Here is a 27,202-nt window from a genome sequence, read left to right as displayed (position 1 = left end):
GTCCATCTGTGAAAGCAGCGGGATTAAGCCGTGCTCAAGCCAAGAGCTACACGTCAATCAACCGCTAAGTGTTTGTGCGTGCCTCTGTGTGTGTGTGTTACATACACAACTGTACACCCACACACACACACACACACACACACACACACACACACACACACATGCTGCTCTTGTCCGGCAGCGAGGACCCCAACACTGTTGTTTTCCTGTGTAATCTGTGGGATGGAGGGAAGCCAGCGATACGTCAGTCACGTGCCGCAGCTGCTACAACAACAAAAACATGAAAAGGAAAACTTTCTTTTTTTATCGTATGTGAACTCCTTCTGCACTCAACATGACTGACACGTCCCAGCTGCTTTAATGTAGACTGGAGAAAACCCTTTAAAAAACAGGTTCCACATGTAAAATGCAACAAAACATGTTTCATGCTGATTGATCTCCTGGAATGTTTCTCCACCATGAGTGCCCAGACGGTACACGCTACCCACACAAACACGCGCGCGCACACACACACACACACACACACACACACACACACACACACACACACACACACACACACACACACACACACACACACACACACGGGTCACCCCCACCCCTTCGCTGCTGGTGCTGTGTCTTTGAGGAGCTTGTTGTCTCGCTGTCAGGACCCCCTACTGCTCCTCCATAATGCACCCAACACTTCTGCATGGCACCCCGTGGGGCTCCCGGTCTGAAACCACTGACGTGCAGGCCGCTCACACAGGACAAGGCCGTCATAAAAGTGTGTGTTTGGGGGGCTTGACCTGGATGTAGTAGCACACCATGAAGGTGGGGGGTCATTATGCCCCCCACGTACCGTGTACAAATGATTGAACCTGGCTTGCTCCTCTGCATCTTCCACCCCAGGCCGATGGGGGAAATTGAAATCAATACAGGCCTATGATGAGGAGGCTGGGGTGGGACAGGGTTGAGGAGGAGGGGAGCCTTGTCTTGATGGATGGCTGGTTAAAAGCGGGATGATCAATTACCCTGATGGATTGCTTTTTGGGGATTTCAGAAAAAGGAGATGGATCCTTAAAGGCAGATTGTCCGCAGGAAGGTCTGGCCACCGGACTGCTCCACTGCAGTTTGCATAACAGCCTGGAATATTATTCACTTACATCTTTGTTGTTGTGAGAAGTGGCAACTGGTCCCTCCTCCTCTCCAGAATCCTTTATTTTTTTCGAAAATGTTTAATCCCTTTCGTCCCCTCCCCCCCTCCACACATTCTCCCTCCAACGGATCCCCTCTCTCTCTACATTATTCTCTGTGCATTTTAATTTTTTTTTTCCTGTCACCGGGGGCCCAGTTTCCCCGCCTACTCTCCTCATTTTAGCCTGAAACTAGAATAGTGGAGCCAAGAAATAGTTAATCTCTCCGGCTGCTGCTATGATTGGCCGCTGTATGCAGCGCTTCAGCCTCCTTGAATGAGAAACAGGGGTAACCAGGCAACTTCGGTGCTGGAGAGAAGAAGATAAAAAAAAAAAAAAGAAGAAGAAGAGGATAGAGCTTTACGGGATTTCATAATTGCGGGAGAATTTTGAACATGTAAAAAGCAAAGGCAATATGATTTCACCTTGTGTGTCCGGCAAATGGAATTAACAAATGGATTTTCTTAAACACGCGTTCTCCCTCTCTCCCTCTCTCTCTCATCGGGGGAAAAAAAATAGAGCGCTCAAATGAAGGGGACACAGATGTGGATTAAAACGCATAAATGGGACACTCCGGAGAAGCACCCGCTGAGAAAAGGTGAGTGACATCTCAGTTCTGAGCTTCTCTATGAAACGGAGTCTTTTAAACTGTGGAGCTGTTTGAGGATGCGAGGCTGCACAGCGACATGGCAAGATTTATGGATAGGATGCGTTGGCCGCTGAATGGGAACGGGGTTTCGGAACAGTCCGCTCCGGATGACCGGAAAGACCCTCACAAATAGAGTAAAATGAAACAAATATGATCAGGATCGAAGCCGTGAGCCCGATCGTCGATGGTGCTTCGGTGGCTTTTAATGTGGAGTCTTCTAAAGCGCAAACGCCGGTCGCCTGTCAAATAACCTGGTGTCCCACATTCAGTTGCGCAGAAATGAGAAATTGACATTCCGTTTTGAAATAATTTCGGTGCGTGACAAATACATCAGGGATGTGTTGCTTTAGGCTATACGATGTCACCTAAGTATAAGGAAAGGCAAAAAGCCTTTTTACATCACGTCTGTACCCCCCCCTCCCTCCTCAAATATTAAAATGAAGACATGTTCTGCTGCAACAGCAGTAAGTCATCTTCAAACGATTGCGTGTTAACCCGCGCTCATGCTAAGTGAATGAGTGAATGATGACGCATATGTTGATAAATGTATTGATTAGTGTGCGGGAGCGGGTAGAAAATGCTCAGCAGGCTGCACTGAGGGCTGAGTACCTGTGGATGGATGGATGGATGGATGGATGGATGGCTGGCTAGATGGGAGCGCACAGCGCAGCGCAGCGCATCGGCACCGCTCTCTCTGGCAGCGCTGAGCCAGGATCTGCCTCAAATCAGAGCATAGGCCTTTTTATGAGTCTTCTGGTCAGCAACGAAGTTCATGGGTCAGTGTGAGGGTGGAAACAATCCCGTTAATCGTGGAAGCTCGAGGCGTGGGAGGGGGTATAAACGGCGTCACTGCTTGCAGTTGCGCCAGTTTTTGGATGTTTCCAATGGGAGATGCTTGAATTTCCGGAGCCAATAATCCTCGTTTTTGCATGGAATAGTCTTGGCTAAAACTTTTTCTTGTCTGTTATGGATTTATTTATTTTTTTTTTTTTTTTAATCTAACAATACTGACCCGATTAAACTACCAGGTACCAAACAGCTCTTACTGCAGATGCTGCATCATTTTAACTTGTTTGAGTCCATTTTTCTTTCAGAAAACAATACAAATAAATTATTGTTTCCAAAATAAGTGAAGTTTATTTCAAACTAATCTTGACTAATCTTAAACCAGTCCCTAAATCATCAGGTTAAGCCACCATCCTGAATGTTTTATATATTTCTTCTATGCTTTTTTTTTTTTTTTCATAATTGTAACCTCTTAAAACCCAACCCCCACTTTGGGTAAAGCTGAATATGAGCCAATATTACCAGTTCAGATGCAAAGTTCATTACTGGACCATATGTCTGCTATGATGCCCTGTGCTTTCTGCTCGAGTGCTCATGTAAGAGGAGGCCTACAAGGCAAACGGTCGGGGCCATCGCAGTGGAAAAGTATAACATTATAGCAAGCAGATATAAATCAGGCTGCTGGTGAAATCATGAAATCATGTTTCCCACCTACATCTTGTTGGCTCAAATGACCGCAAGCCATGTTTCTGTTGTGGCTCGCCGGATGTAAGCGAAGGTCAGAGTTAACATTTTGACATTGGTGCCAAAGTTCATTGGCAACTTCTGCCAATGGGCCAAACGGCCTCCCGTAATCTCCTTACAGAGGATGTTCTGCAACAGATCCTAAGCTGCACTCACTGGCTCGATTGTAGGACACATGTGTTGCACACACATACACACACAAACAGACACGCACATATAGTACAATTTCCAGTTGTCATCCCAAGACAGCTCTTTGCAGCCCAGTGTGAGTTGTGGGGCTTAAGATGGAGTTGAACAAAACACTAGAGAGCATTAACTTCTCCAGTAAGGACTTCTTTGTTGGATCTCCCACTGGAATCAAGACACTTCATTTAGCTTCTGACAGAAAACGCAGCGACTGGCTGTGGGAGCTACATCTTATCCGATTAAGACCATAATGCTTTATCCCCTTTTGCAATTATTGTGAAATGGTGAAAGTGGTTTGGCTATTTCCTTTTCATGTTATCTTAACGCAATTATGATGACGCTGGGGCAAAAAAATTGTATCCTCGTTGTTATTTAGCACTTCTTCTAAAATCCTCAGGGTTGTTTCTCCTATTTACTATAGTGTTCCTTTTGTCTTGCTGAAAGCCTGGTGTGTTATCATGTGTTGTTACTCCTCATATCACAGTGGCATTACCTCGACTTGAACTCCCTTTAGAGTCCCCATGTGCTCCGAGATAATGCACCCAACGAATAGGAGTTACTCTGACATTAATGCAGCGTTTCAGCGTTAGACACACGATCGCCGGAGTGGCCTGAATCTTTTATAAAAGTAGTTTTAATGAGCTTGCGAGATTGTGTTTGAGTTCTCATTTTACTGGTGGCCTTATCACATTTAGTCCATTCATTAATGAAGATGTGGCCCCCCACCCACCCGGCAGAGGCTGGGCAGAGGTGATCTCGGTTACTTCAGTTTAACAAAAAAGGGGTAGATTGCTCAGATAGTGGTGCATTGTGGGAAGCTGAATGATGCAGTGGCTCCACTGGGAGTGTAATCAACATGACAGGTGCATCTAAAGTTGGGAGCTGGTCGGTTTGGGGCAACTAAATGTGTCAGGCAAGGGCTCTGACTAAAAGCTGTGGAAGTAAGACGAGGGAAATCCAATCTCTCCAAATGGAAGGTTAAAAAGTAGTTAATCATTAAAGGAAATATTTGTATTCACTTTCTTGCTGAAAGGTTGGTGGGAAGATCCTTAAAAAAAAAAAAAAAAATCAAAAAGTAGAAACAACAGATTTCTATTTTACAGGGAGTCATGCGCTGGACAAGTTATTCGCTATTATACAAGTAGTTCCAACCCAGCGATCTGATTGGTCAACTGTACATTTAGAAAGTGCTCAAATCACCATGAAGCATTACACTCTGCTCATCACTAGAAATATCTGTCCGCCTTCTCAATGGTAATATATAATTGTAATTGAATTTCAAATAATATGTAATATAATGTTGTTTTTACTTGTTATAGGTCTATTAATTGTGACCCTTTTTTGTCGCTCCGAGCACCCGTACCATAACACCACGGATAGTCACGCAAACTTTAAATCCCAGCAGCGGATAGCTTGACCGGATATATTTAACACATGAAACGGTGCTAAAATCTAAAAAAATACATGAATCCATTGATATCTTTTTTCAGCAGATATCTTACTTGCAACGGGATTGAGCAAGCGAAGCAGTTTATTGTTCCTATGTGCTGTATTTATTCAGTTTGACAAAAAGATCTCCAGAAAGCAATAAAATGGACTAGATCTCGTCCCTGTTGCTAGGGTCGTGACTAAAGGTCGTTACTTGACTACTTCCTGGAGAGGTAAACATTTCATACGTTACATTCCCTTCTAATGAGGCAACTGATTGTTTTCAAGTTGTTAGTCATACCCCATGGGTGGCCATGGAAACGGAGCTCCAGCTAACAAAAAGTTTGATATTTTGAGAGCGAATTGCCCCACGTTGTGAATACATTTCGATTACATATTTTATTTGTATAATTACCATATATGTTGCTTAATTACAATACACTATACACTATATAAAAATGTTCATAGTCTCTGGTTCTGAAAAGTGAAGCCAATGAAGAAATACCCCAAAGTGTAATACCACTGAAAAAAACTTTGCCTCCAATAGACTTCCATTCAAAGAGTGTCAACTTCTTTCATAAAAAAACGAAGCCAAGACGGTCGTCTGGCTCCAGCTCCTTATTTATTGTAATGTTTTGTCTGTACAGAATTTGTCATTTAACTATCTGCAAGAAACCTGTCGAACTGCTGCTTTAACATCTTGCAGGAGAATTATCCTGCAAAGAAGCAAAATATTTAGCTTGGACAGACCGCAGATGGAGCACTATCACGGAAACAAGACTCACTTAGAAAACAGTCTCTCAGTGGCTTCAACAAGCACCTGTAATTGGAAAATGTTTGAATTTTTTTCTTTCCAATATGTTTGGGCTGGACCTGTTTCAGTAATAAAGTTGGAATTAAGCCCACACTTTACATCCCCCACAGAATAGAGGACATTATATCGCACAAGAAACTACGTTTTGTTTTTCACTCTTCGTAATGAGGCTCTAAATTGCAACTCCGTTTCTGTTTATATCTTATTACATATGAATCCAATCTGTTCTTTCCAATATGCACTCAGACATCATAGTAAATAAACCATTCTGTTTACAAGCATCAACGTGTGGCTGAATTATTATTAATGAACTACACATTGAAAAGAGAGAAAACAATGAGAAAAGTTATCTGATTAATAAAACAATTAGCCATGTAATTGTTGCTAATGGTAGTCAAGGTTTATTTAATGTTTCATTTAAATGTAATTTAGTCAACAGTAGCTATATGTGTAAATTATGTAAAACAGCAGCCATTGACTTCGAGTGTGTTCCCACAGTCACGTCACTTATCGCACTGACCCTGTTGAGTTGACAATGAGGCGGCGACCCCGCCGCTATAGAGTGTGTTACTGGAGTCAAATGGGGCAGTGAATTGCCAGCCCATCACACAATTATTCCCATTGTGCAGAGCTGGGTGGCGAGTAAATCCTTGTGCCTTGGCCTGGAACATCTGGTGAGTGAGTGAAGTGTTCAGTGTGAAGCCAGCAGTGGTGTCAGCCTGCCTCCGACGTTCAACTGGAGCAGCCATCACTGCCCGCTTCACTTCCACAGGACTGGGCATCTTCAATGCATCAGTGACACCAACCATCACAAGGGACGTGTAGCATGCCAAACCAATGATTCATTAGGACTCAATTAGCTGGGAGGCATGGGGCGCCCTGCCATATGCCTCGAGGTTCGACAGCAATCTGTACCCACTCCCCACTACTGTACTCTCAACCGTCTTTGGCACTGTACAGGGTGTACATGTGTGTTGCATCAGCGCCATACAGCACCAACACACGGCTACAGTCTGCTCCTTTTTTTTTTTGCAAACAGGCATCTTCTTTGTACTCTTAAAACAAGTCAGTCGTAGAGATTTAGCTGCTCTCGTTTCTAGCGACCCAGCTCCTGAGCTGGAAATGAGTCACAATGACCTTCAGCTCAACTCATGTTGAGCCAGTTGGCACCGTATGAAATACTCATCCATCTACTGAAGTATGAGACTGTGGAGCTCCAGATACTGTAAATCTTAGGAGGTAAGAAAGGGCCCCGCTCGGTATCGACTTCTCTTCCCTTGCCAAGAGGCGGCATGTGCTGCCGACAATATCTATCCGCCCTCAAATCTAGTTTGTCTTCTTATCCGTGCCAAGGTAAAGGACCCCCCTCACCTCGTTCTACATGCCCCCACCACCCAATCAAAGTCCGCCACAGACAGAAATTAATGAAATTAGATCGGAGCAGAGAGCAACCCTCGGGGCATTAAACACACCAAGCTCACATCAAGATATGTGATGTGATCTGAGGTGATGTGACATGTGCACATTCTGCCCTCCCATTCCTATTCATTAATGAGAGCCAGCATTTAAAATAGATATGACTGACACGTGCCAATTTTCAAAGGTCAAAAGTGATAATTTGCAATATGTTGAACTTATATTTAAATGTATTAGATCAGGAATGGGGAAACAGCTGTCAGAGTGTGTTCAGGGTTCATATATGTGAAAATATGAGAACCCTTACAGAGCTGCAGAGGACTGTTCATCCATTCCTCCCTCACCTGCACTACATTACATTATGAGGAAGAGGATGAGAGAAATTTATAAATCAGACTTTAGCCACTCACTTCTCAGCCTTGATAGCTAGTGTGGTTTTACAGCATATGATGGACTAGCATGCTGTAACTGGTCAATTCAAATCCCCGAGCAGCATGAATCATCATAAATACTGAGCAGGAAGGGATTATACAAAATCTTTTTTTTTTTTTTTTTTTTTTTTTTTTTTCATATATTTGAGTATAGAGAGAAAAAAAACGTTATTTTTATTTTTTTAATGTTTTTTTTTATTTGTGATCAAACATCTTATTCAATACTGAAATCAGAGTCAGAACCGACCAGAATTGGACACAATTTTTTATGTTATTTACCTACACAAAATGTGTTGTGGCTGTAAACTGTTGAAGTCTACAGTCGACCTAAAAAATAATGAGTTAAAACAACCCAAATTGGGTAGTTTTCAAACCAGCTGTTGGGTAAATATGGGACCAACACAACGCCGGGTTAAATTAACCCAGCCAGATGGTTGCTCATTTACCCAACATGATTGGTTGAATGTTCAATCCAAATGCTTTTTAACTCATTTTAACTGCAATGCTGGGTTAACTTTACCACATAATTGGTTATTATTTTTATGTTTTGTTACGCTTGTAGAATTTTTTTTCATTTCAAAAGACTACAAATAAAAACATTTTTAGTAAGTATACTTAAGCTCTTTTGTAATATAATTCTGACTATTTGTTGGTGATTGTTTATATGTCTTTACAGTTTTTATTGTCATGTGCACATCAGTATCAGTATATATATATGGACAAGTTCAGATTTTGCTGTTTTAACATTTTACAGTAAAAGCTGAACTTGTCTAAACATTAACATTTTATTTAAGGGCCATTTCTGACTGAGCGACTTCAGGAAATGGAAAAATCAATTCATGTTTTTTTCCAAACTAAATGCGTAACTTTTCAATAATGCCGGCAGCGCGAGAGGAACCCGAGGAAAAGGAAATCAAGTCGAGTTAGAGCAGCCTTGCCCCAGTTGTAGGCACGTGCAGACACCCAACTGCACTCCTCCAGCATTTTCACCGCATTACCCAGAAACGCTACGTTCGTGTGACCCAATTTATCAGCCTCTCCTCCTCATTCATCTGCTCTCACAGATGCACTACAGGAGGCTCCATGAGCATCAGAGCATTCATCACCTCTGAGTAGTGAGGTCCTTCAGCTTCATCCCGTTGGCCCCTTCTACATCCCCATTCCCCACAGGCAGGACAGCAGCTCCATACGTGGTTGATGATTGTAATAGTGTGGCAGGCTGGCAGCGTTAGGCTACAGTTGCCGATATGCATTTGTGCCTGCGTTTGTGTCTGTGTTCCATAAAAAATGTAATCAAATATAAGCTTAGCAGGGCGTCTCTTCCACTGACAGTCAATTTCAATATTGTATCTGCCATATCTCCTTACTGCAGTGCTTCTTCAGCCCCCTGGAGGTAATTGAGATGTTTAGTTCAGCCTGGAGGAGCTATCAGACCCAATTCTCCTGTGATTTCATATCCCCCTGATTCAAGTTTTTTCTTACAGACAGCAGCGCATTCCCTCTGTTTCAATAACTTAAAAAAATAATGAAATGCCAGTTAAAGTTTTTCCACTCATAGCCAACAGAAAGACATTTTCAAGACAGGTTGATTTAAGTTCATTTTGTAGAGGCTGTGGTTTGAATAGTTGGTCATTGATATAAAAGAAACTCCGCATGACGGTAAAGGATCACCTCTTTGAAGTAGTTTCAACCCCATTACAGAGTAACCTTTGTGAGGAGAGGTTATATTTGAGGGCATCTGCGTTAGATTGCAATAGTTTGTTGAGGAATATAGAATTTCTTTTTTGAGGTCAAGTTGGAAGACAAGGACAAGGAAACAGAAAAATGGAGACTGTTCTCATCCCCAAAAACCAACCTCTTACTGGAGATCTATTGTGCATGGAACTTATTACGACACATAGTTATGATTGATGATGAAGTTAAACAACCTCATAGCGGTCGTATAAATTAAGTCTGGTGTCCTGGGGAACTGACACAGTTCAGATGTAATGTCAGCGCGTCCTTGTTAGGACAGGGCGGCTTGAGTTAGTGATTCGATACAACAGGTTATTAGTGTCCCCGTCCCTTACCAACCAGTAGTTAGGACTCTTTTCCTTTCGACGTTTACGGTTGCCATGACGACAAAGATTGCATCACTTCAAAAGTAGTAGCTTCAATGCAGAACACGGTTTAAGTCATTTTAACCCAAACCAGTATCTTTTCCTCACTCTAATCAAGTGTTTTTTTTGTGCCTAACCCTAACCAGGGCTTTCAGTTTAGGAAACACTCCTACGGGTCGTGTTTGAGGTTCGGAACGAACGACTTAAATGGATGTGTGGGTTCATGGATTCGATGAAAACATTTGACATTTTTGACTCTTTATCTTTCCTTTATTTATTACAAATATGTAGAAACAGATGAAAGTGTATGGATAGATTGTGTAGAGTGCTGTGGCTCTTGCTGAGATCCAAAACACTCTCCTTGCTACTGTTACCGGCTCAGCCTCTCCCTTTAAGGGAGGTGGCCTTGTGGGTAACCTGAGCGATGTAAGCACTTGTTTTGGGTAGTGAGGAGGTTTCCTGTTGCTGAATGTGGAAGAACTAATGTTACTAGCACGTAGCAGCAGTCACTGAATGAAACACATAACGACTGAGGTGAAAACTGTTATAATCCCGAAAGTGCCTAGAATATCCAAATGTTGTTCATGGTGTTGCACACGATTTATGAAATGATGTTATGTTACAGCATTACAACAGTGTCTCTTGGCTGTTCCTTGTCATTGCAGATTGGTCCGGACAGTGAAAGCTTCTTACCAGCTTCGAGCCAGGCTAAATTAAACACATTTAGCTTAAAACTACAAGTCTCCCCACTCTGGTTCGGAGCCACTGATTTGGAAGGGTAATCGACAGTCTTGCGCTGTTTTCTAAAAAACAACAACTTTATATTCGACCAATTGGTGACACAGTTTGAGTTCATTTATTTTTCATCGACATACAAAGAAAATGCATGTTTTAATACAAATGTCTTAATTACAAGATGATCAGAACATACCTGCAACATATTCACAAATCTCATATTTTATTAGTTCTTCAATAAAATCTGCTTACAGCAACTAAAGCATAATTCATGGTTCTGTTGAGGCACTCAAAGCCAATGATTAGGTTAGAAAAGGACTGTAATGTCATACTGAAAAAGAAAACTCTGAGGCCAGGATCAGACTACACAATTTATTGGTCCTTCATGAGGGTATAGATGTCAGATTAGGCAATCAAAGCGGCGTAAATTATTGCCGTGTCTTTTACAGAAGAGTAGCAACACTACAAGTATGATGTGGACCAAACATAGTTCATTCGCAAGTTCCTGTTTTATCGAGGGTCAAGAAGTTGTCGATAAGTTTACAAATGCATGACAGAATGTGCTCTGTCGACGTCAAGGAACACAAACAAAAAGATTCTGACATGCTAGACTTTTCCTGAGGGTGTCATGTGGTGTCCCATCGCTGTTTTTCAATGATGTCCCACTACAAGTCCTATTTGTCGTCCCGATGTTCATATCCGGGCGAGACATTAGAAATTTGTCAGGGATGACTAAATTGTGTCAAAATCGGGCTGAATTTGGGGAGTCTGAGCCCGGCATCAAGGGATCAGATGCACGAGACACAGTGTTTACCAAAACCAAAATCAAGTGAAAATGTGTTTGACAAAATAACTTGTTGGTGAGAGGATCCCCTTGTTGTTTACTGACTGCATCGATGGGAAAAGAACAGAAATACTTTATTCAGTGTGCAGCTGCATCTGTTCAGTATCGCTCACTTACAAGAACATGAATCAAACAAGAAGAAGAAGAAATCCCGGAGCAGGGCCGGATTAACCTGATTGGGTGCTTTGGGGCAAATGTTTCTCCCACTCTCTCTGTCTAAAGACGGGTACCCGGGCCCTGCTTTTATCTCACCGGCCTTGTTCCCTGAGCCGTATGTAACTGCAAACGAAGCTGACCTCCACAAAGGAAACCATACATTTCTGTAATTGGTTTGTTAATGCATCGTTACGGTCCTTCATTTATTCATGTTACTGCTAAAAAAGAGGGTCATAACTATCATAACTATTAGCTATAGAGTCTGGCAACTCCCCACATCCTTATAATTAACTACGGTAAAAAGTCTCATATGTAGGATGAATATTTCACTGTAAATGGCTGGTGACATTTGATTTTCTTAAATGTTTGCAGCTAATGTGGAACTTTCTACCCTTTTTAATTAAACAGAGATCAGTCTTGTAGCAGCACTTCCAGTGAAGAGCGTCTATATTTTTGATGTGGAGTTGCACTGAACAGCAAGCATCTGGCACGGCAACAGCGGTCAGCATGACGTCTTCTGACGAGACCCTTTAGATCACTTCTCATCAGAGCATCGCAGTTGGAGACTACCCTGACGCTTTGCTCTAATCAGCCATCAAGTGTCATATTCAAAAGGCTTCACCGAGGCTCGTATCCAGCCTCCGCTTCGGGTTTATACAAAACAACACAAAACACTGAAGTGAGTAGGCTCCTCGGAGAGACGACACTGGCGCCGCTTGTGTGTTTTTTCGCGATCCGTGCGAGATCTTGACCTTGCGATGGCATTGTAATGAGAGGCAGTGGAATATTTCACTTATCATTAGCGGCATGATTAGCTGCCAATGGGCTGTGCCTGGTGTGTTTTAATCCTCCCAGTCTCCAGAGTGCGATAACATATGAGATGACAACAGTTTCACACCCAGTTTCACACCTCCCGTGGTTCCATACGTCGCAGCAGCCTAATCACTCATGTGAGATTAATGAGAGACGTTAAGGTGTGGTGGGAGATTCACTAATTACACCCACACATACTGTATTGTAGTCGGGGGAATAGGCAGATTTTGTCTGTGTGTGTGAGTGGGTTCCTTAAGATTCTCTTAAAGCACAGTTTTACGAGAGACCTGTTACTTTACAGTGGGAGAAGATGAGCTACAACAAAGGTGCCCTTAAGAGAGAAGAAGAAATAGTTAAACATACTTTGTGGAAATGACGACACTTAAAGTACAGTTGCAAAAACAAAGGCACGTCACTGAGAAATGGCACTAACGGGAATATGAAGAAGTTGATGTAGAACTTGTTTAAGGAAAAAAGAAGATTGTTTCTGTGCTTTGATCTGCCTGAAAAATAATAGTCATGAAAGCAAGAAATAAGTTACCAAAGGGAAAAAGTGTTAGACCTGCTAACCTTACTCTGTATGTAATGTTTGGGCATCTTTCTGGCAGGTAGTTTTGAATGACAACCAAACTAACTGTGGAAGAAGTACTTTCATCAAAACTGACTTCCACCAGCCTGATGTGTCATTAAAGTGAAGGAATAACATGAAAGGTGTGAGATCTTAAACAAGCAGTGAAGAGGATGATTACTAACTTACACAATACACAAGCATTTAAATGTATTATTGGAACGGTAAGGTCCTCCCCAGCTTTATTGACATTTTCAATAAACCCTTCTTTCACTAATATCTCAATCTGAAAATAATGTTACAGTATTGATGCATGTCCAATTCTGAAAATTAAAGTGCCTTAAATCAATATTTTTCAAATAACAATGTATTACATCTGAAAACAATGATGTAATATGAGCGTAGTTGCTGGTAAGATGAACCTACAGAGAATTATCCAAATCTTCATCTCCCCTCGGCTTTACTCCGCTGTAAGCGGTTCAAGTCCAGTAAATAACACTTAGATTGACCGTGACCTGGTTGAATGAGACTCTTCACAGATATATTTAAGCTGTTTACTGTTTTTGTTCACTCCTACTGCTCTCATAGCATCATTTGTAGTCACAGCAGAGAGCTGCGCTCTAAAAAGAACAACCCTGTACACGTCGAACAACCACACAGGAAGCAACTAGACAGTTAGAGTTGGTGGAGACCAAAAACAGAGCTAAAAGACAGTAAATATTGACTTAAGACTTAAAATTAATACATTTGCAAATGAGTTCCGTTTTTAAACTGAAGGATTAAGGGTGATCTATTGACAGAAAAGGAATACAATATATTTATGTTTTCATTTGTGTATTATCAACTACAAACCACTGTGTACTCTTTACCTTAGAATGAACCCTTCATATCTACATGGTCCTCCTCCGCGTGTCGCGCCATGTTTCACTGCCATGTTTTTACAGTAGCCCAGAAAGACCAAGCCAAACACTGGCTCTTGAGGGCCTTTTGTGTTTTTCACAAGTTTAGCGGCCACCGGGGAGGCAAAGGGTAATCACTTGGTTGCAATTTTAAACCTCACCACTAGATGCCCATTAAATTCTACACCCTGCTCCTTTAAAAGCTAATAATATTGCCAATTTTGTGTTCACAACTTGATTTTGCCACCCCCAAGTGGCCTAATAACTTACACGTCGCCATATTAAAAAATGTAAAATGGTGTAGCATCTGTCTACTATTGACTTGAATAGGTTAACATTGTGATTCACATTCTTCCCTGTAAACATATTATTTTTGTTTCTGTAACATCACTTGATTAAAGCCATGCTTTAGAGACCTCAATAAGATGTGAACAACAGACTTCTAGTTTCAGCATATTTTTGTGTCTCCAACGAGGGTCAGGGTTTATCCAGGCTTCTGAAATCGGGATATGATGTTTATAAAACACACACACAAAAAAAACAGACCATTATCGTAATATTCGTATCCATATAAAAACACTCGTTAAATGAAAGTACTCCCCAACACTGTGTGTGTGTGGTGTGTGTCAAGCAGCACAGATAAGACAGCCAGTAGAAAAACAAAAGACGGCTTTAAGAAGGCAGTTCTGTGCTTCCCCTCAGCTTCATTAATGCTGTCTTGCAGACTGCAGGTAATGTTTTTGTGCACTGCACTTTTGATCATGGAAACTTTTATCTCAACTACACAGGATCTCTGTTGTGTGTGACAGTCACATTGCCTGGTCGCAATGCCTCTGAATGAAATTTAGGTTTTTAAAATATGAATCATCACAACAACAAACTGAAACAGTTATTCAGAGTAGAGTTTTGTGAAGAGAGGCTGCTTGTGTTTCTTAATTATATCCGTGACCCATGTACAATGAAAGAGGACACCTTTTGGCTATTTATTTAGTTCAAAGAGAACATAGAGAGGGGGAAAAAACCCTAATTGTCTCATTAATTACTCTCCGCATGAAATAATGACCAAACTAAGGTATCCACAGTTCTTTTGTAACCCACAAAAGCAGGCCGGGGTGGGGGTGGCAGCCAAATAAAACATGCTTCAACCTCTTTTCACAAACAGGCATTATGTTGGAAGAGAGGGACAAAGGAAAAAAAAAAGAGGGCAGACGAGAACAGGGGCAGGAGGGAGAGGGGAAAAAAAAGGTAGAGATGGAATTGAAAGACTTAAAAAAAAAAAAAAGGCTGTAGAGAATAAAAATGATAAATATAGAGCAAATGAAAAGGAGAGCGAAGAGAAACAGAAGGAGAAAAGATTGGCTGTGAGGTAACATGGTGTTTGTCCAGGCCTTCTGGAGCTCGCCCAGTTCCCTTCTCCCACCGAACGTGGTAAATAGCCCATTTTAACACACTGCTCAGACACAGCACAACAACAAACCGAATCAACAGTAAATTAAAGGCTCCTTTGGGAAGCCAACGAGTAACATCAGAAAAGGTGATTTGGAAAGCCACGTTCACCAATTATATGTTGTGAAAGTGGTCCAGGAGTCTCCGGACCTGCTTTACATGGTGGGTGGGATCAGATGAATAAAAGAGGAAATGTAGCTCATCTTGTTTCCATGCTATTGTTTACTGTCACCATAGGGAGTTGGTGACACTTTATTAGCCTGAATATGTCTGTTATGGAGGCACTCGCAGCCTGAGAAATGCAAACTTTCAAAATAAACCCCATTAATATTTCCGTCTTGAGACCTCCGCCGTGTGTGTATTTCTTCATTTATGTCATGTATATCAGACGCACATGCTCACTTTTCCCCTCCTCACTCTTCCTCCGTCTAAATTAGACCCAGTTATCCCGCAGCTGAGCTGGTAGAAAGGATAATGCAGGAGCATTTTCGGAGGGCAGCTCCTCGCCGCCCTCTTGCCTGCCACGGCCAACCATGCCCGGAGCCACACCTAGCCGGGTTCACAGCTCAGAGGCCTTTGCTGACATAAATCTGCACAGCAAAGCAACTGTGTGGCAACGCCTATTTAGTTTACCAGCTGTAGCTGCTGAACCCGAAGCAATGAGGCCTGTCTTTCCCCTCAGAAAGTAAAATGAGAGCGCTTCAAATGCCCCAGACTGAATTTTTTTTTGTATCCCCCCCAACCCTCCACCCACACACCCATCTCCCTTGCTCGCACACTTCACTGTTCCATCGTCAGAGGCCGTCCATCTTGTCAGAATGAGGTGAACTAATGGGCCGTGGCTGAACAGCCTGAGCTCCGAGGCTATCAGTTCCCCCTGGAAGGCCAGGAAGGCAGACGAAAGGAGAAAACAGCGCTCCTTTGCAATTTTGGCTGTAATATTTCAGGTTTGCTATTCCACGCAGAAATCAGAAGCATTGGTTTAGTTCACCCTGGTCAAATAAAGCAGTATCCCTCATTTATTTTATTTCCATTTCATATTAATGTTATTCAAATTTACTTGCATAATGAAATCCTGGTAATTTGTTCAATTTCATGGCCGAAAATGATCACCAATGTCATCCTCCCCAGCCCTGATGCTCCAAACAGCCTTTGGTGTTTAGCTTTGGTTGTGTCTTGGCTTAATGAATGGAAATGTTGGTCTGTTCCACCACCTAAGTCTTGAAATGTCACAGCAGCTATGGGGTGGATCGCCATGAAGTTTTGCATCGACGCTCATTAACCCTAGAGGGAGAGGGAGTTTAATGCTGAGTGGCTAATGTTAGCATGCTGACATTCTGAACCAAGGTGGTTTAAATGCTAAATATTTTACAATACCTGCTTGATATCAGCATGTTGCCGTTATCATTGTGAGCATTTTAGCATGCTGACCGTTTACAGGCATTTACCTGTGCTTATGTACAATCTCAAACCTACAAGCATGGCAGTCGATTAGTCTTTACAACTGCATGTTTTAAAATTGTTCTCCATGGCTTTACAGCCATAACTGTGTCACATGATTAACTCACTTAATCACATGGTCAAAAATAGATTGCAGCGTTACCCCAAAGACCCATACGCCAGTCAACCACTCGCTAGTCAGGAATCTAATTAGTTCAGCAAAAGAAAATTAAACAAAACATTTCCCAACAGCATAGATTCTAACCTTCATGTATATGTGGATGCAGCAGTCGTTGGTCGGTCTTTGCTGCCATAGGTGACACAAGGTTACACAGCAGGGCTATTCAGAGAGGAGCGCTTCTAGGCCAGGTTGTGACAGTCGTGTCCCACTCCATAAGCTGGGGGGCATTTAGAACAAAGATGACCAGCGCGAGGTGCCAGAGCCGGTCTGTCGAACAAACGCTCCACCAACCCCCGGGCCATGCCAGCCTCGGCCTGGAAGAGACAGAGATGGTCGGGCGGACGGCGCCTCCCTGCTCCTCAGCAGTCACATGCAAGCTGGAGAACACAGACTGCAACCCTTCCGTCGGGACCTCGGTGAATGGAGGTGTAATTGGCCATATCCAGTGATGGATGGCTGTTCAACCTTTGTTGCTCATCAGTGGCAGGATGCACAGAGGCTTGTCTCACAATATGAGGTTGATTGTGCAGTCTATTAAACACCAGTCTCGGGAGGAAATCTTACTTACTGGAATGCTGGAGCTTAAAAGAATCTCAAGAATGATCTGATTTAGAAATCAGCTCATGTTCAGTGATTGCCCATTATATCTCTGAGACAGTAAACATGATTGAAAAACTGATCATGCTTAATGAATCAGTTTCATCCATCGAGACGACAAGAGAACGAGACTCTATATAATTTGGGGGAAAATTATAACCTTTTGTCACTCTTTAACGTAAATCAAAGGTTTAAATTATAGTTTTTATCTAACTTCAAACAAATGATCATGTCAAGCAAATTCCCCATTGTATGGAACATGCATTAATTACACAATTACGAAGAGCATCTCATCCGAATGCACAGAGTCTGCTAACGAGATGGACCTGCATGTTGCCCACAGGGTCTACTTGTTGGGAAGGTATACTCCAAATTCCTCTCTTGAAAAAAAATCAATGGCCTAGATGATTGATGTGCTTAATGTAACGGAAAAGAGAGTTACCATTCATCAAGTTTACGTTACAGCATGCCTGGTTCTGTTCAATAAACCTGTGATAGGGTAAAAATTCGGATACAGGCAGGAGACAAACATCTCGAGAAATTATTTGTGAAATTCAGGCAGACAAGAGGCAAAGAGAAACGGCAGGGTGATGGAGGAAAATAAAGAAACGCAAGCAGAAAATGAATTTGACTTTGCTCAAGGAAGTTTGCCTTTGTACTTGAAAGAGGTAGTACTAAAATGAACAAATTAATAAATAAATGGCGGCTTTTGTCGAGGGCTTTTGACGTCCCCGAACAGTCGACAGTAGCTGGAAAAATGAGTGATGCTCGTTAACTCTGACCCAAATCCTTAGAGACAGTGGGAGCTGTTAAAACACGGAGCAGATTGGGGAGTCTGGGTGACCTAGATAGCATTGGTTTTGAAAAGCATCACATTAAATCGCTGTTCCGTCTAATACAATGAGGCATATCTCCCTCGTTGGTAATGAAAATTACATTCTGATAAGGTTCTTTGTGACATGGAAAATACCTCTCCCACCGCTGACGCTCTCAGGCTCCGTCTGAGAAGCACTCATGGGTGGATTGCTCCTTCGCCCGGACCTGGGTGACATTATCTGCCTCATGAGCACACACAGAATTGTGACACATGGTCTAGACCTCCGAACAAGAACCAGTGGCTATGAGGCAACCACAAAAAAACAGCTGTTGTTAAATGTGTCTAAACATTACTGTTCATTTTGGAGTAATGGGAAGGTTAAAGGTCTACTGGAGGAAGAGGAGACTGATATAACTGCACAGGGAAAACACCTGTGGGCTCACAAAAATAACTTTGAAGCCACAGATCATTTCTGCATAAATGTTAGTCATAAGTTCTGCATTTTTCTATGTAGGTTTGCTTGGGTAATGCTAAGTGGCTGAACGGAGGTGCCCATGACATCACAAATGGAACTAGCAGTACAAATAATTTAAGTTTGAGGTTCCCAGTTTGTTAGATATCTGTCTCTGAGATTTATGTCGCCGTTATTTTTATTTAAGTGGATGGAAATCTATTTTGTGCACTCAAAGGAATGACATACTACATTTTGAAATACTTATCAGAAGCATCTTTACTTAGAAACTCTGATATTCTGTATAATCACAGAGTATGCTTTGGACTTTTTCTATCGTACCACTGCTGCTGCTGCCGTACTATTATATGGATTATCCAGAGCATGGGAAACCGATTCAGTAGAGTTTTTTATTTAAAATGTTAAACGTATTACTTGTTTAAGCGCCACAAATTAAGTTTTCTTTTCCTCAGGTGAGATATTTAGGTGGAATCAGATGTGTCCAAGTATGTTCAGACTCAATTCAGAGTAAATTTTACAGACAGCACAAGTGCATTAAAAGTCAATGGAAAGAAGCAAATGGACATGAAGTGTCTCTGGGTGGTACAATTGGAGGCAAAGACAGCACCCCACAAATTTACGCATTGCACCCCGCCTTCGTCCAAAGTCAACAGGTATAGGCTGCAGCCCCCTTGTGACCCTGCTCTGGGAAAAGCAGGTTTAGATAATGGATAAATAAATGGATAGCTTGGGCAAACGATTAACGATTGCGCTGAGCTTTGATGACTACACTACAGAGAAATGAATAATAAGACACTTTGATTCTGGAAGTAGTATTGTAGTTCTATAGCAGTAGTGAATGAGCTGTGACACTTTCATACTAGTGGTGTGTTTGTTTAGCCTGGCTCCACCTACCTGTTGCTCACGGCTTCAGCTTTTACTGCGATTACATTTTGGACACCCTCAGCCCAGCCACTCTAAAGGGTGAACCAATCAGTGCACAGTGGGTGTGGCTACACTAGGTTTGTTTCAACAGCATATAGTTCCCAGAGTGGTGGCGGCAGAATAACTAGGTGAATCAGTATGAACAGTTTTAGCAACGCTTGCAGATATCAAGGAATTGAAGTCTGCAATGGTCATTTACCGAGATGGTGTTGCACTCCGTTCCCGTTCTCTGGGTCTCTGTCGTTTGCGGCTTGTGGAGTTTCGGCGCACATCATATGGTATATGGTGGTCAATACCGATTGATTAAAAGCTGTTTTAACAGATTGAAAATTAACCCGAGGTCTACGCTCATTAGGATGCAATGACTGGAAAAAAAAAACAATGGAGCGAGGTTAGTGTATGTTAGCTGGCTACAGCCATTACAGTAGATATGTACATTGGCAGTGCAGCAGTCAAATTCTCTCAAAGAACAATACTTTGCATTGAGTCTTTCGAGAGCAATATATGAATTTAGCTTTTAGAAACGAGGCAAATTGTTGAAATAATGTCATCAAAGTAAGGGGACGTACTTATTCCAAAAAAATTACACTCATACTCTTCCTCGTTCTCACCACTCGCACTCACAATGTCAAACAATGTCACACGGGATAATGTTTGCCCGGTGCTCGATGTGCTGCAGCTCTTTTCAGGCCAGTGTAGGCTGAAGGCTTCTTTTCTCCAACAATGGCACATCACCATGCCAACAGAAGCGGTGCCAGCCACAGTGCCAGCTTGGCACAGCCCCCATGTTAGCAGTAGATGATTCAAGGGCATTAAAGCACAATGTGGGGGGGTCCAGTTTGAGGATGGCTGTGCCAGGATTCCCACCACAGCTTTGCTCTGAAACAGCCTGTCATTCATCGCTCTCTGCTACTTCCCCTCCTCTCGTGCTGTTGGCCCGAGCTGCGAGCATTCACAATCCATCTTCTGAAAATTTGCTTTGCATGCACAGAAGCATCGGTCATGCTTTAATGTTCTATATTTACTCATAAAGTAGCACATAAAACAAGAGCGTCAAGTATTCCACCACAGGTCGTCTTCAAGGGTGGGCGCCGAACAGTGAGCGTTTTCTGCTCTCTCATTAAGGATTGATGATCCAGAAGAGATAATAACATCTTTGTTGATTTGTTTAATTGGTGCCTGCCATTTTATGTGTTAAATTAATGTGTGACCAAGGAGCATGTGTCTTTTTCATTTTTAACCATCTCCAGCTCAGCATTAACCGTCCGCTCTGTCTCTTTGCCTTGCAGCGCTCAGAGCGAGTGATGGGCTGTCGAACTGCATCTGAAGTACTCTACCAAAGAATAATATCCACTCCTGACCTACTCTGAAGAACAATATTTGATTCAATCAATGTTGCAGTCTCCCCCGGGGGGGATTTACTCCTGAGCAATAGGTGAACCCTCAGAAAAGAGCAGAGCTGGACCATGTGATATTTGACCTTCACAGAGAGAACTCAGGTACCCTCCAGAAGATGTCAAATCTGATCTGAAGCGGCTCTCGAGGAGGATCGCCCCGCTCAAAAGTCAATCATCTCTTCATGTTTTCTTTTGCATTACTCAAAACACCATGGGCCAACAGTGACAGAGCGTCGTTATCAATGCTGGATCTTCATTTATTGAGGAGTACCTGACATCTCGCCATGGATTCAAAGGAGATTTTCTTCACCAAAGAGCAGCAGTGAGAAACAGCGGCGTGGAATTGGACACTGGGAGCCGGGGAGGGATTAGCTAGTGTGCTGCTAACTCATGGTGGATCTGCTGTGAGCAGGACAAGGGACTCAGCGGTGGAGGATGTCAGCAGAGGCCGAGCTCCAGCCGGGTGTCAAAACCAGCCAGCGAAAGGAGTCCAGAAGGATCAAAGGTATGTCTCCCTCATCTCTGTACAGCCACAGTGATTCTGTTGTATCGACGCATGTAAAATATAGTGTTTTTAAGGCTTTGCACTGATATGTAATATTGAGGGTAAAACACTCAAAAGACAACCCGAATTACAGTATGTCAGGACCAAGTGGGAACCTGGCGGCTTTCTCATGTTTGACAGGCGGTGAACATAACTTTGCACCTTGTTTGGGTGGAGCTAAACAACGCTAGACTACGCTGAGAGAGGCTTCACTCAGTCTGAGCCTGCTGAGAGGCTCCCTGTCTCATCCCAGGGATCCAGATGTAGTAACAGCTCTTCCATGTGGCCCCGGGGTTTGGTAGCGCCATGATTTAGGTGTCATGGACGGGTAATTCACACCCTGTCGCTTTGATGAACAGCATAAGTGATGTAATAGGACGAGGCATTCTCAGAGTCTTCACTGGGAGATTGAAACAGGATTGAATTGGCCGAGAGAAGGAAAGAAAGGGATGTCGAGGGGGTAGAGAGAGCGGGACTCACAGGGAGGGGGAAGAAAGTGAGCAAGGAGAGGATGCTTTTCTTGTTTGCCCTCCCCCACTTCATTTCAGCTTCTTTTTTTTTTCCCCCTCATTTCTCCACCCATGAATAAAGCCACTCCAGCTCGTCCAGTAAATTTGGCTGCTGCGGGCTCACTGTAACGAGGCCGTGGGGCCAGGTCCTCTGTGACTGTTTCACTGTCTCTGTCGGCTCACTCAGATAAATGGCCCCGCTGGAGGAGGGCCCATCGATTTGAGTTAAGTGGAAGGAAGGGAGGGAGAGGGGGGGCAGACGCACACGTGGCCATGAGGCTCATCAGAGGGGGGCTATCAGCGCAGGCTATCAGTCCCTGACTTTACCATGTTAATCACATGTGCTGTAGGGCCATTGTCACAATTAACAAAGATGCTATTTAGATCCATATAAATGGAAATAGGCCAACATAAATGCATGCAGACTGTCGTGTGGTGTAGCTCCTGGTGGTTTTCAGCCGGCCAGGTGAAGGACGCTATCGAGGATCAGGCTGATGACATGTATTAAGATAAAACGCGGTTTCTAGTCATATGGATTAGAAGCAGCAGACGAAATTGATGTGATTTAAAGGATAAGGCTGCTGTTATTTTATATTTTTCTTATTAAATAATAAGGTAAAGACCAACATCTATTAGGTTTAAATCTGATTCTTAAAGTTTCAGTGTGTCGGGTTTTAGGGAGATCTATCTGCAGAAAAGGAATATAATACTCAGAATTATGTTTTAATGAGTGTATGATCATCTGAAACTAAGAACAGTTTAAGTACCTTCGAAAGAGCCTCTCATATCTTCAGAGGGAGCGGGTCCTCTTCCCAGTGGCTGACATGTTGCGCCTCCAGGTTTGTACGGTAGCCCAAAAGGGGGCGAGGGGTGAGGCGAAGGGTGAGGCGAGGGATACTCAGTCAGTTGCAATCTGCCACTAAATCCTTTAATAACCTCTGACTTCTGTCCCCATTCATTCACTCAAGCCCATTCACTCACACTGAAGACATAAATCTTTAAAAACAGGTCATGAATATTTCACTTTTTGAAAAAGGTTGAGTAAATTAGGCTACTGAAAGAAGGGTGCAAAATACATTTGGTGTGAATATGAAGAACGTTTGTCACAGAACATAATTATGATCAGGAATGAACTGATTCATAATAAGCCACTGTGTGCATGTTCACTGTTATGAAGGAAAATAAAACCGTCATTGCTGTTTTGTTTTTTTATGGCTGATTACTCTTTACTCCTTATTGATTATTTACTGCAAAAGTAATTTGTTCCTTTAGTACAAACATTACTGGCAGGTAAAACACCCAACCGAAGGGAATAGTTTTAATGTTTTAATGTTTGTTACCTTAGCCTAGCATAAATACAGGGAGAAACAGCGAGCCAAAAGGGAAATTGTGCTTTACAGCTAAACTAACATGAACAGACAGATATGAAAGTGTTATTGACTCGATAAACAAACAGCAAACGTAAGGTTGCAGTTTGACGCTCTAATGGTTGCTCAAAAAGTTCTGAGACTGCTCCTACTGCACGCAAACAGAGTGCAGCACCAGGATGAAGACAGTGCGAGTGAGTATTAGCTCCTGTGTTACAGGTGATTTGTGACCACTGGTACGTGCGCATTTGCAATTTCACCATAGACCTTGGCAGAGAGTGCACATTTAATTTTGTGTCAATCCTTCGGGGAACAGAAAGAAGTTGCAGGGATCCAAATCTGGTTAGTAGGGCTGGTGGAGAGTGGTGATTGAGTTGTTGTAGGTGTGAATGCACTCTGAACTAACCTGTTGTCATGTTGGAGAACCAAAGTACCTTCGTGCCACAGTTCAGGTCACTAAGACCAAACGTTTTCCCTCAGACGCCTCAGTACATCATGAGTCGACAGTCTGACTCTGGGGGAGGAATCCATGGCGCACAATCCAGCAAATATCAAAGAGCCCACCTGCTTGCACTTCCGACTTTGGGCACCTTTTTTTAGTCTTGGACGGTGACATTCTGCCCCTGGAAAAGGCAAATGTCACTCAAAGCACCTCACCTGCTTCATTGCCTCATTACTGTAGATTTTCTAAACCATTTCAAGAGTGTCAGTTGCCATTTTCCAGAGTTCAACTCAAAATTTGAAGTGCATTCGCAGCTCAAGTACAAGATGAAATTGCAAACGCACACATACAAGTGGTCACACAAATGTGGTTAACTCTGGTGCTGATGTTGATCAAGTGACGGTACTTGGAATGCCAACTCATAAAGGTTATAGCTTCCCTCTGCTTCATGCACAGTGCTGCGCTTACTTCATGCACATCATGAGCAGTCTCTGAACTTTTTGATTGTCCATCATATTTACTGAACAGCTACTACACCGAGGTGTTGACTCACCACTGGCTAGCAGACAGCTAAGACACACACATCTAACTAAGACAACTTTAGAGTTGGAGACATATTTCTCCTCTTTTAGCCGAGGTTAGGAGCACATAGCTTCTCCAAAACCTGAGCCAATGTAGCTAACACATCCTAGATAAGACTATAAACTCAAAAGGCAAAGCTGATATAGCATCATTTCTCCATTCTCCTCCTGCTAAAACAGTCTGACCCATAACATGTCAAACCAACAAAGTATTACTGGGATTAATACCTGTAATGTTATTCCTGACTTTCAAACAAAAAACATTTACGCATCCTTGCCTGATTCCGGTTTTTAAGGGTTGTATTGTTGTTTTCATGGGAATTACAGATTATATAGAACACATGTGTTGTTTATTTTTAGCAAATTGATTCATATTCTCATGTTAATGCACTTGAGATGAATACAGGACATTCAGGGGGATAGTGGACACCCTCTCGTGTTTTGTTTTAGGGATGTTGCATCACTCTTCTATCCTTTCAAAACAAAAATCAAGGCTCACTGCAGCAAAGTCTGCCATGTTAAAGCCAAAGCTCTCCTCTACCCATTGACAGAATTGCTTTACATGCATGACTTTACTCTATCTCCATAGCAACTGTTGCTCTCCCACTGTAATCTGTGCACGAAGAAAAAAAGGATTCATTTCAAAAAGACAGGCAAGGAATGGAGGACAGAGACATTGAGAGAGAGAGAGAAAGAGAGAGAAAGAGAGAGAGAGAAAGAGAGAGAGAGGAGACAGCAAATAGACACGGAAAGAGACAAACAGCAGATTGAATGACCAGTCAGCACACAACCAAACCATTTCACCCCTTTTCCAAACACGATTTGACCGAATAATTTGCCGGTATCCGACTGTTTTTTTCACGCTGCTCCTCTGTCAATGCGATAATAGCCTCGTGGAGCCCCTACCTCAAGAATGGGCTCGCCCGACACCATCCAGCTCACATCAGTACCTGCATGTGACTCCGCAGTGAGTCAGTGATCTATCCACCGCATTGATGATGTGCACAATACCTTCCATTAACTCTGCGACTGCTTTAACGATCAGCGGTTTAGCGGCAAAAAACAAAAGCCTTGATGATGGTTTTCAGAAACGAGGGAACACGTGCGGCTGTTAATGTTTGTAAATGTGTATCTGTGTGTTTGCTCAGCCTTATAAAAGTTGTTTTGTGCACATGGGTGGGGACAGATGGCGGGGACAGATTTGCCTTCTTCAGACATCCTTTCTCTGAGCTGTTGATAAAAAGTCAGCGTTGATTGGACATGCCTCGTGTTTTCATTAAATGTCCTGTGCAGAGACATGCAAAATAATACTATTCCATATTACATGTAGGTGAAAACACAGCTCCTTATAGCTCAGAGGATGGTGTGTGTGTGTGTGTGTGTGTGTGTGTGTGTGTGTGTGTGTGTGTGTGTGTGTGTGTGTGTGTGTGTGTGTGTGTGTGTGTGTGTGTGTGTTGTAGCCTAGTGGCAGACGGGGACGCTGACAGAAAGAGACAAGCAGACACAGATACACACTCAGAAAGGTTCATAGGTTAAGCTGCCTCGATGCCCGAATCCCCCAACAAAAAGTTTCTTGTTGCCAAGTCTTCATATCTGGAGGGGCACTTCTGACTCTCCATCTGTTGCCATCTGTCCCTTCACTGTCCTCATTCTAGTGTGGCAAGAAGACGGAGGCAACGCTGCGATCAGAGACACAAGCCCTGAAACAGTATGGAGCAGGGCGAACAGTAATTGTTCTCGCCATGGTCCTGGTGCAGAGCCCTGCTTGTGAGGTGGGGGATTATAGCGTTTGATTTGAAGCCCACCGACGTTCTGCCTGTTAACTCTCAGCCACATTTATGGAGATTTTTTTGCTATTTCATGCCATTTAAATCTCCATTAGACTGTTGAGAAATGAGGGCAAAAAGGAAAATATTGGGGGGGGGGGAAAGGGATGTGATGCGGGTCAGATTCTCACCATGGACACCTCAGACCACCGGGGACTCCCACACAGCAGGAGTGTTGTAGGAATGAGCGGTAGACTGAAGGCAACCCGCTGTCAGACAAATTAGGAGCATCACGGGCCAGAAACATCGTTAGGACCATTCAAGCTTGGGTAATTGTAACTCCAGAAAGCCAGAGGAATATGTGTCACATCCCTTCGCAAACACACACCTTCTCCTTTCTCGCTGCTCCCTTCTTACAGTGTGTAACAACATGAAACAGCATGCCCCACAGCTCTTTAGTTTTCAAATACAGCACACTTGCTCATCTTGATCTGAACCCAGAGCACGTAGCCGAGCGAGTTATGCCACAGAGTCAAGACTCTCATTCAATATGCAAGGCCTACTTATTTTTATTTTTTTTTGCAGGATCTGTGCATGAAACTCTAAATCTCTCCTGAAGTGTTATTAGGGGGGAAACAGCATGCTGTATGTAAAGAAACAAATGGCACAGAACATCTGGTTAGAGCTCATCGGAGAGAGTGTTGCACTGAATTGGACCGATTGTGTTTAAAATGCAACTGGAGCAGCATGCATTTTACATTACATTACGGAGTGTATGAGTCAGTAAAATCAGGGTGGAATACATAATAATGTGTGTATGAGCTGCGGCCGCCGTGTGAGGGATGGTCTAAATCAGGAACAACAATAATTAGCGTGGAGGGTCCATCCTTTCCAAGAACCAGCACACGTGTGCCCACAATTTTGTCCTTGTGGCGAGTTCATCATCTAAGTCTGAAATGTCTGCCGTGCGCACGCC

The 27,202-nt window shown here is 42.9% G+C and overlaps 1 protein-coding gene across 1 annotated transcript in view; it reads left to right on the top strand.

Moving 5' to 3' along the window:
- The first annotated feature begins 1,367 nt into the window (after positions 1 to 1,367).
- Positions 1,368 to 27,202, top strand: part of c8b (complement component 8, beta polypeptide) — a 56,530-nt gene continuing 30,695 nt past the window's right edge. The window contains exons 1-2 of the mRNA XM_069164392.1: positions 1,368 to 1,773; positions 20,910 to 21,522. Coding sequence (XP_069020493.1) covers positions 21,453 to 21,522 — 70 coding nt within the window. The 5' untranslated portion in view covers positions 1,368 to 1,773; positions 20,910 to 21,452. The remainder of the gene's footprint in view (positions 1,774 to 20,909; positions 21,523 to 27,202) is intronic.

This window comes from Embiotoca jacksoni, unplaced genomic scaffold (assembly GCF_022577435.1).
Source record: "Embiotoca jacksoni isolate LCO1_2020_lvr unplaced genomic scaffold, fEmbJac1.0.p SCAF_31, whole genome shotgun sequence".
NCBI classification, from domain to species: Eukaryota; Metazoa; Chordata; class Actinopteri; family Embiotocidae; genus Embiotoca; species Embiotoca jacksoni.
Note: the sequence above shows the minus strand (reverse complement) of the source record. Positions and strands in the feature narration are given on the sequence as shown.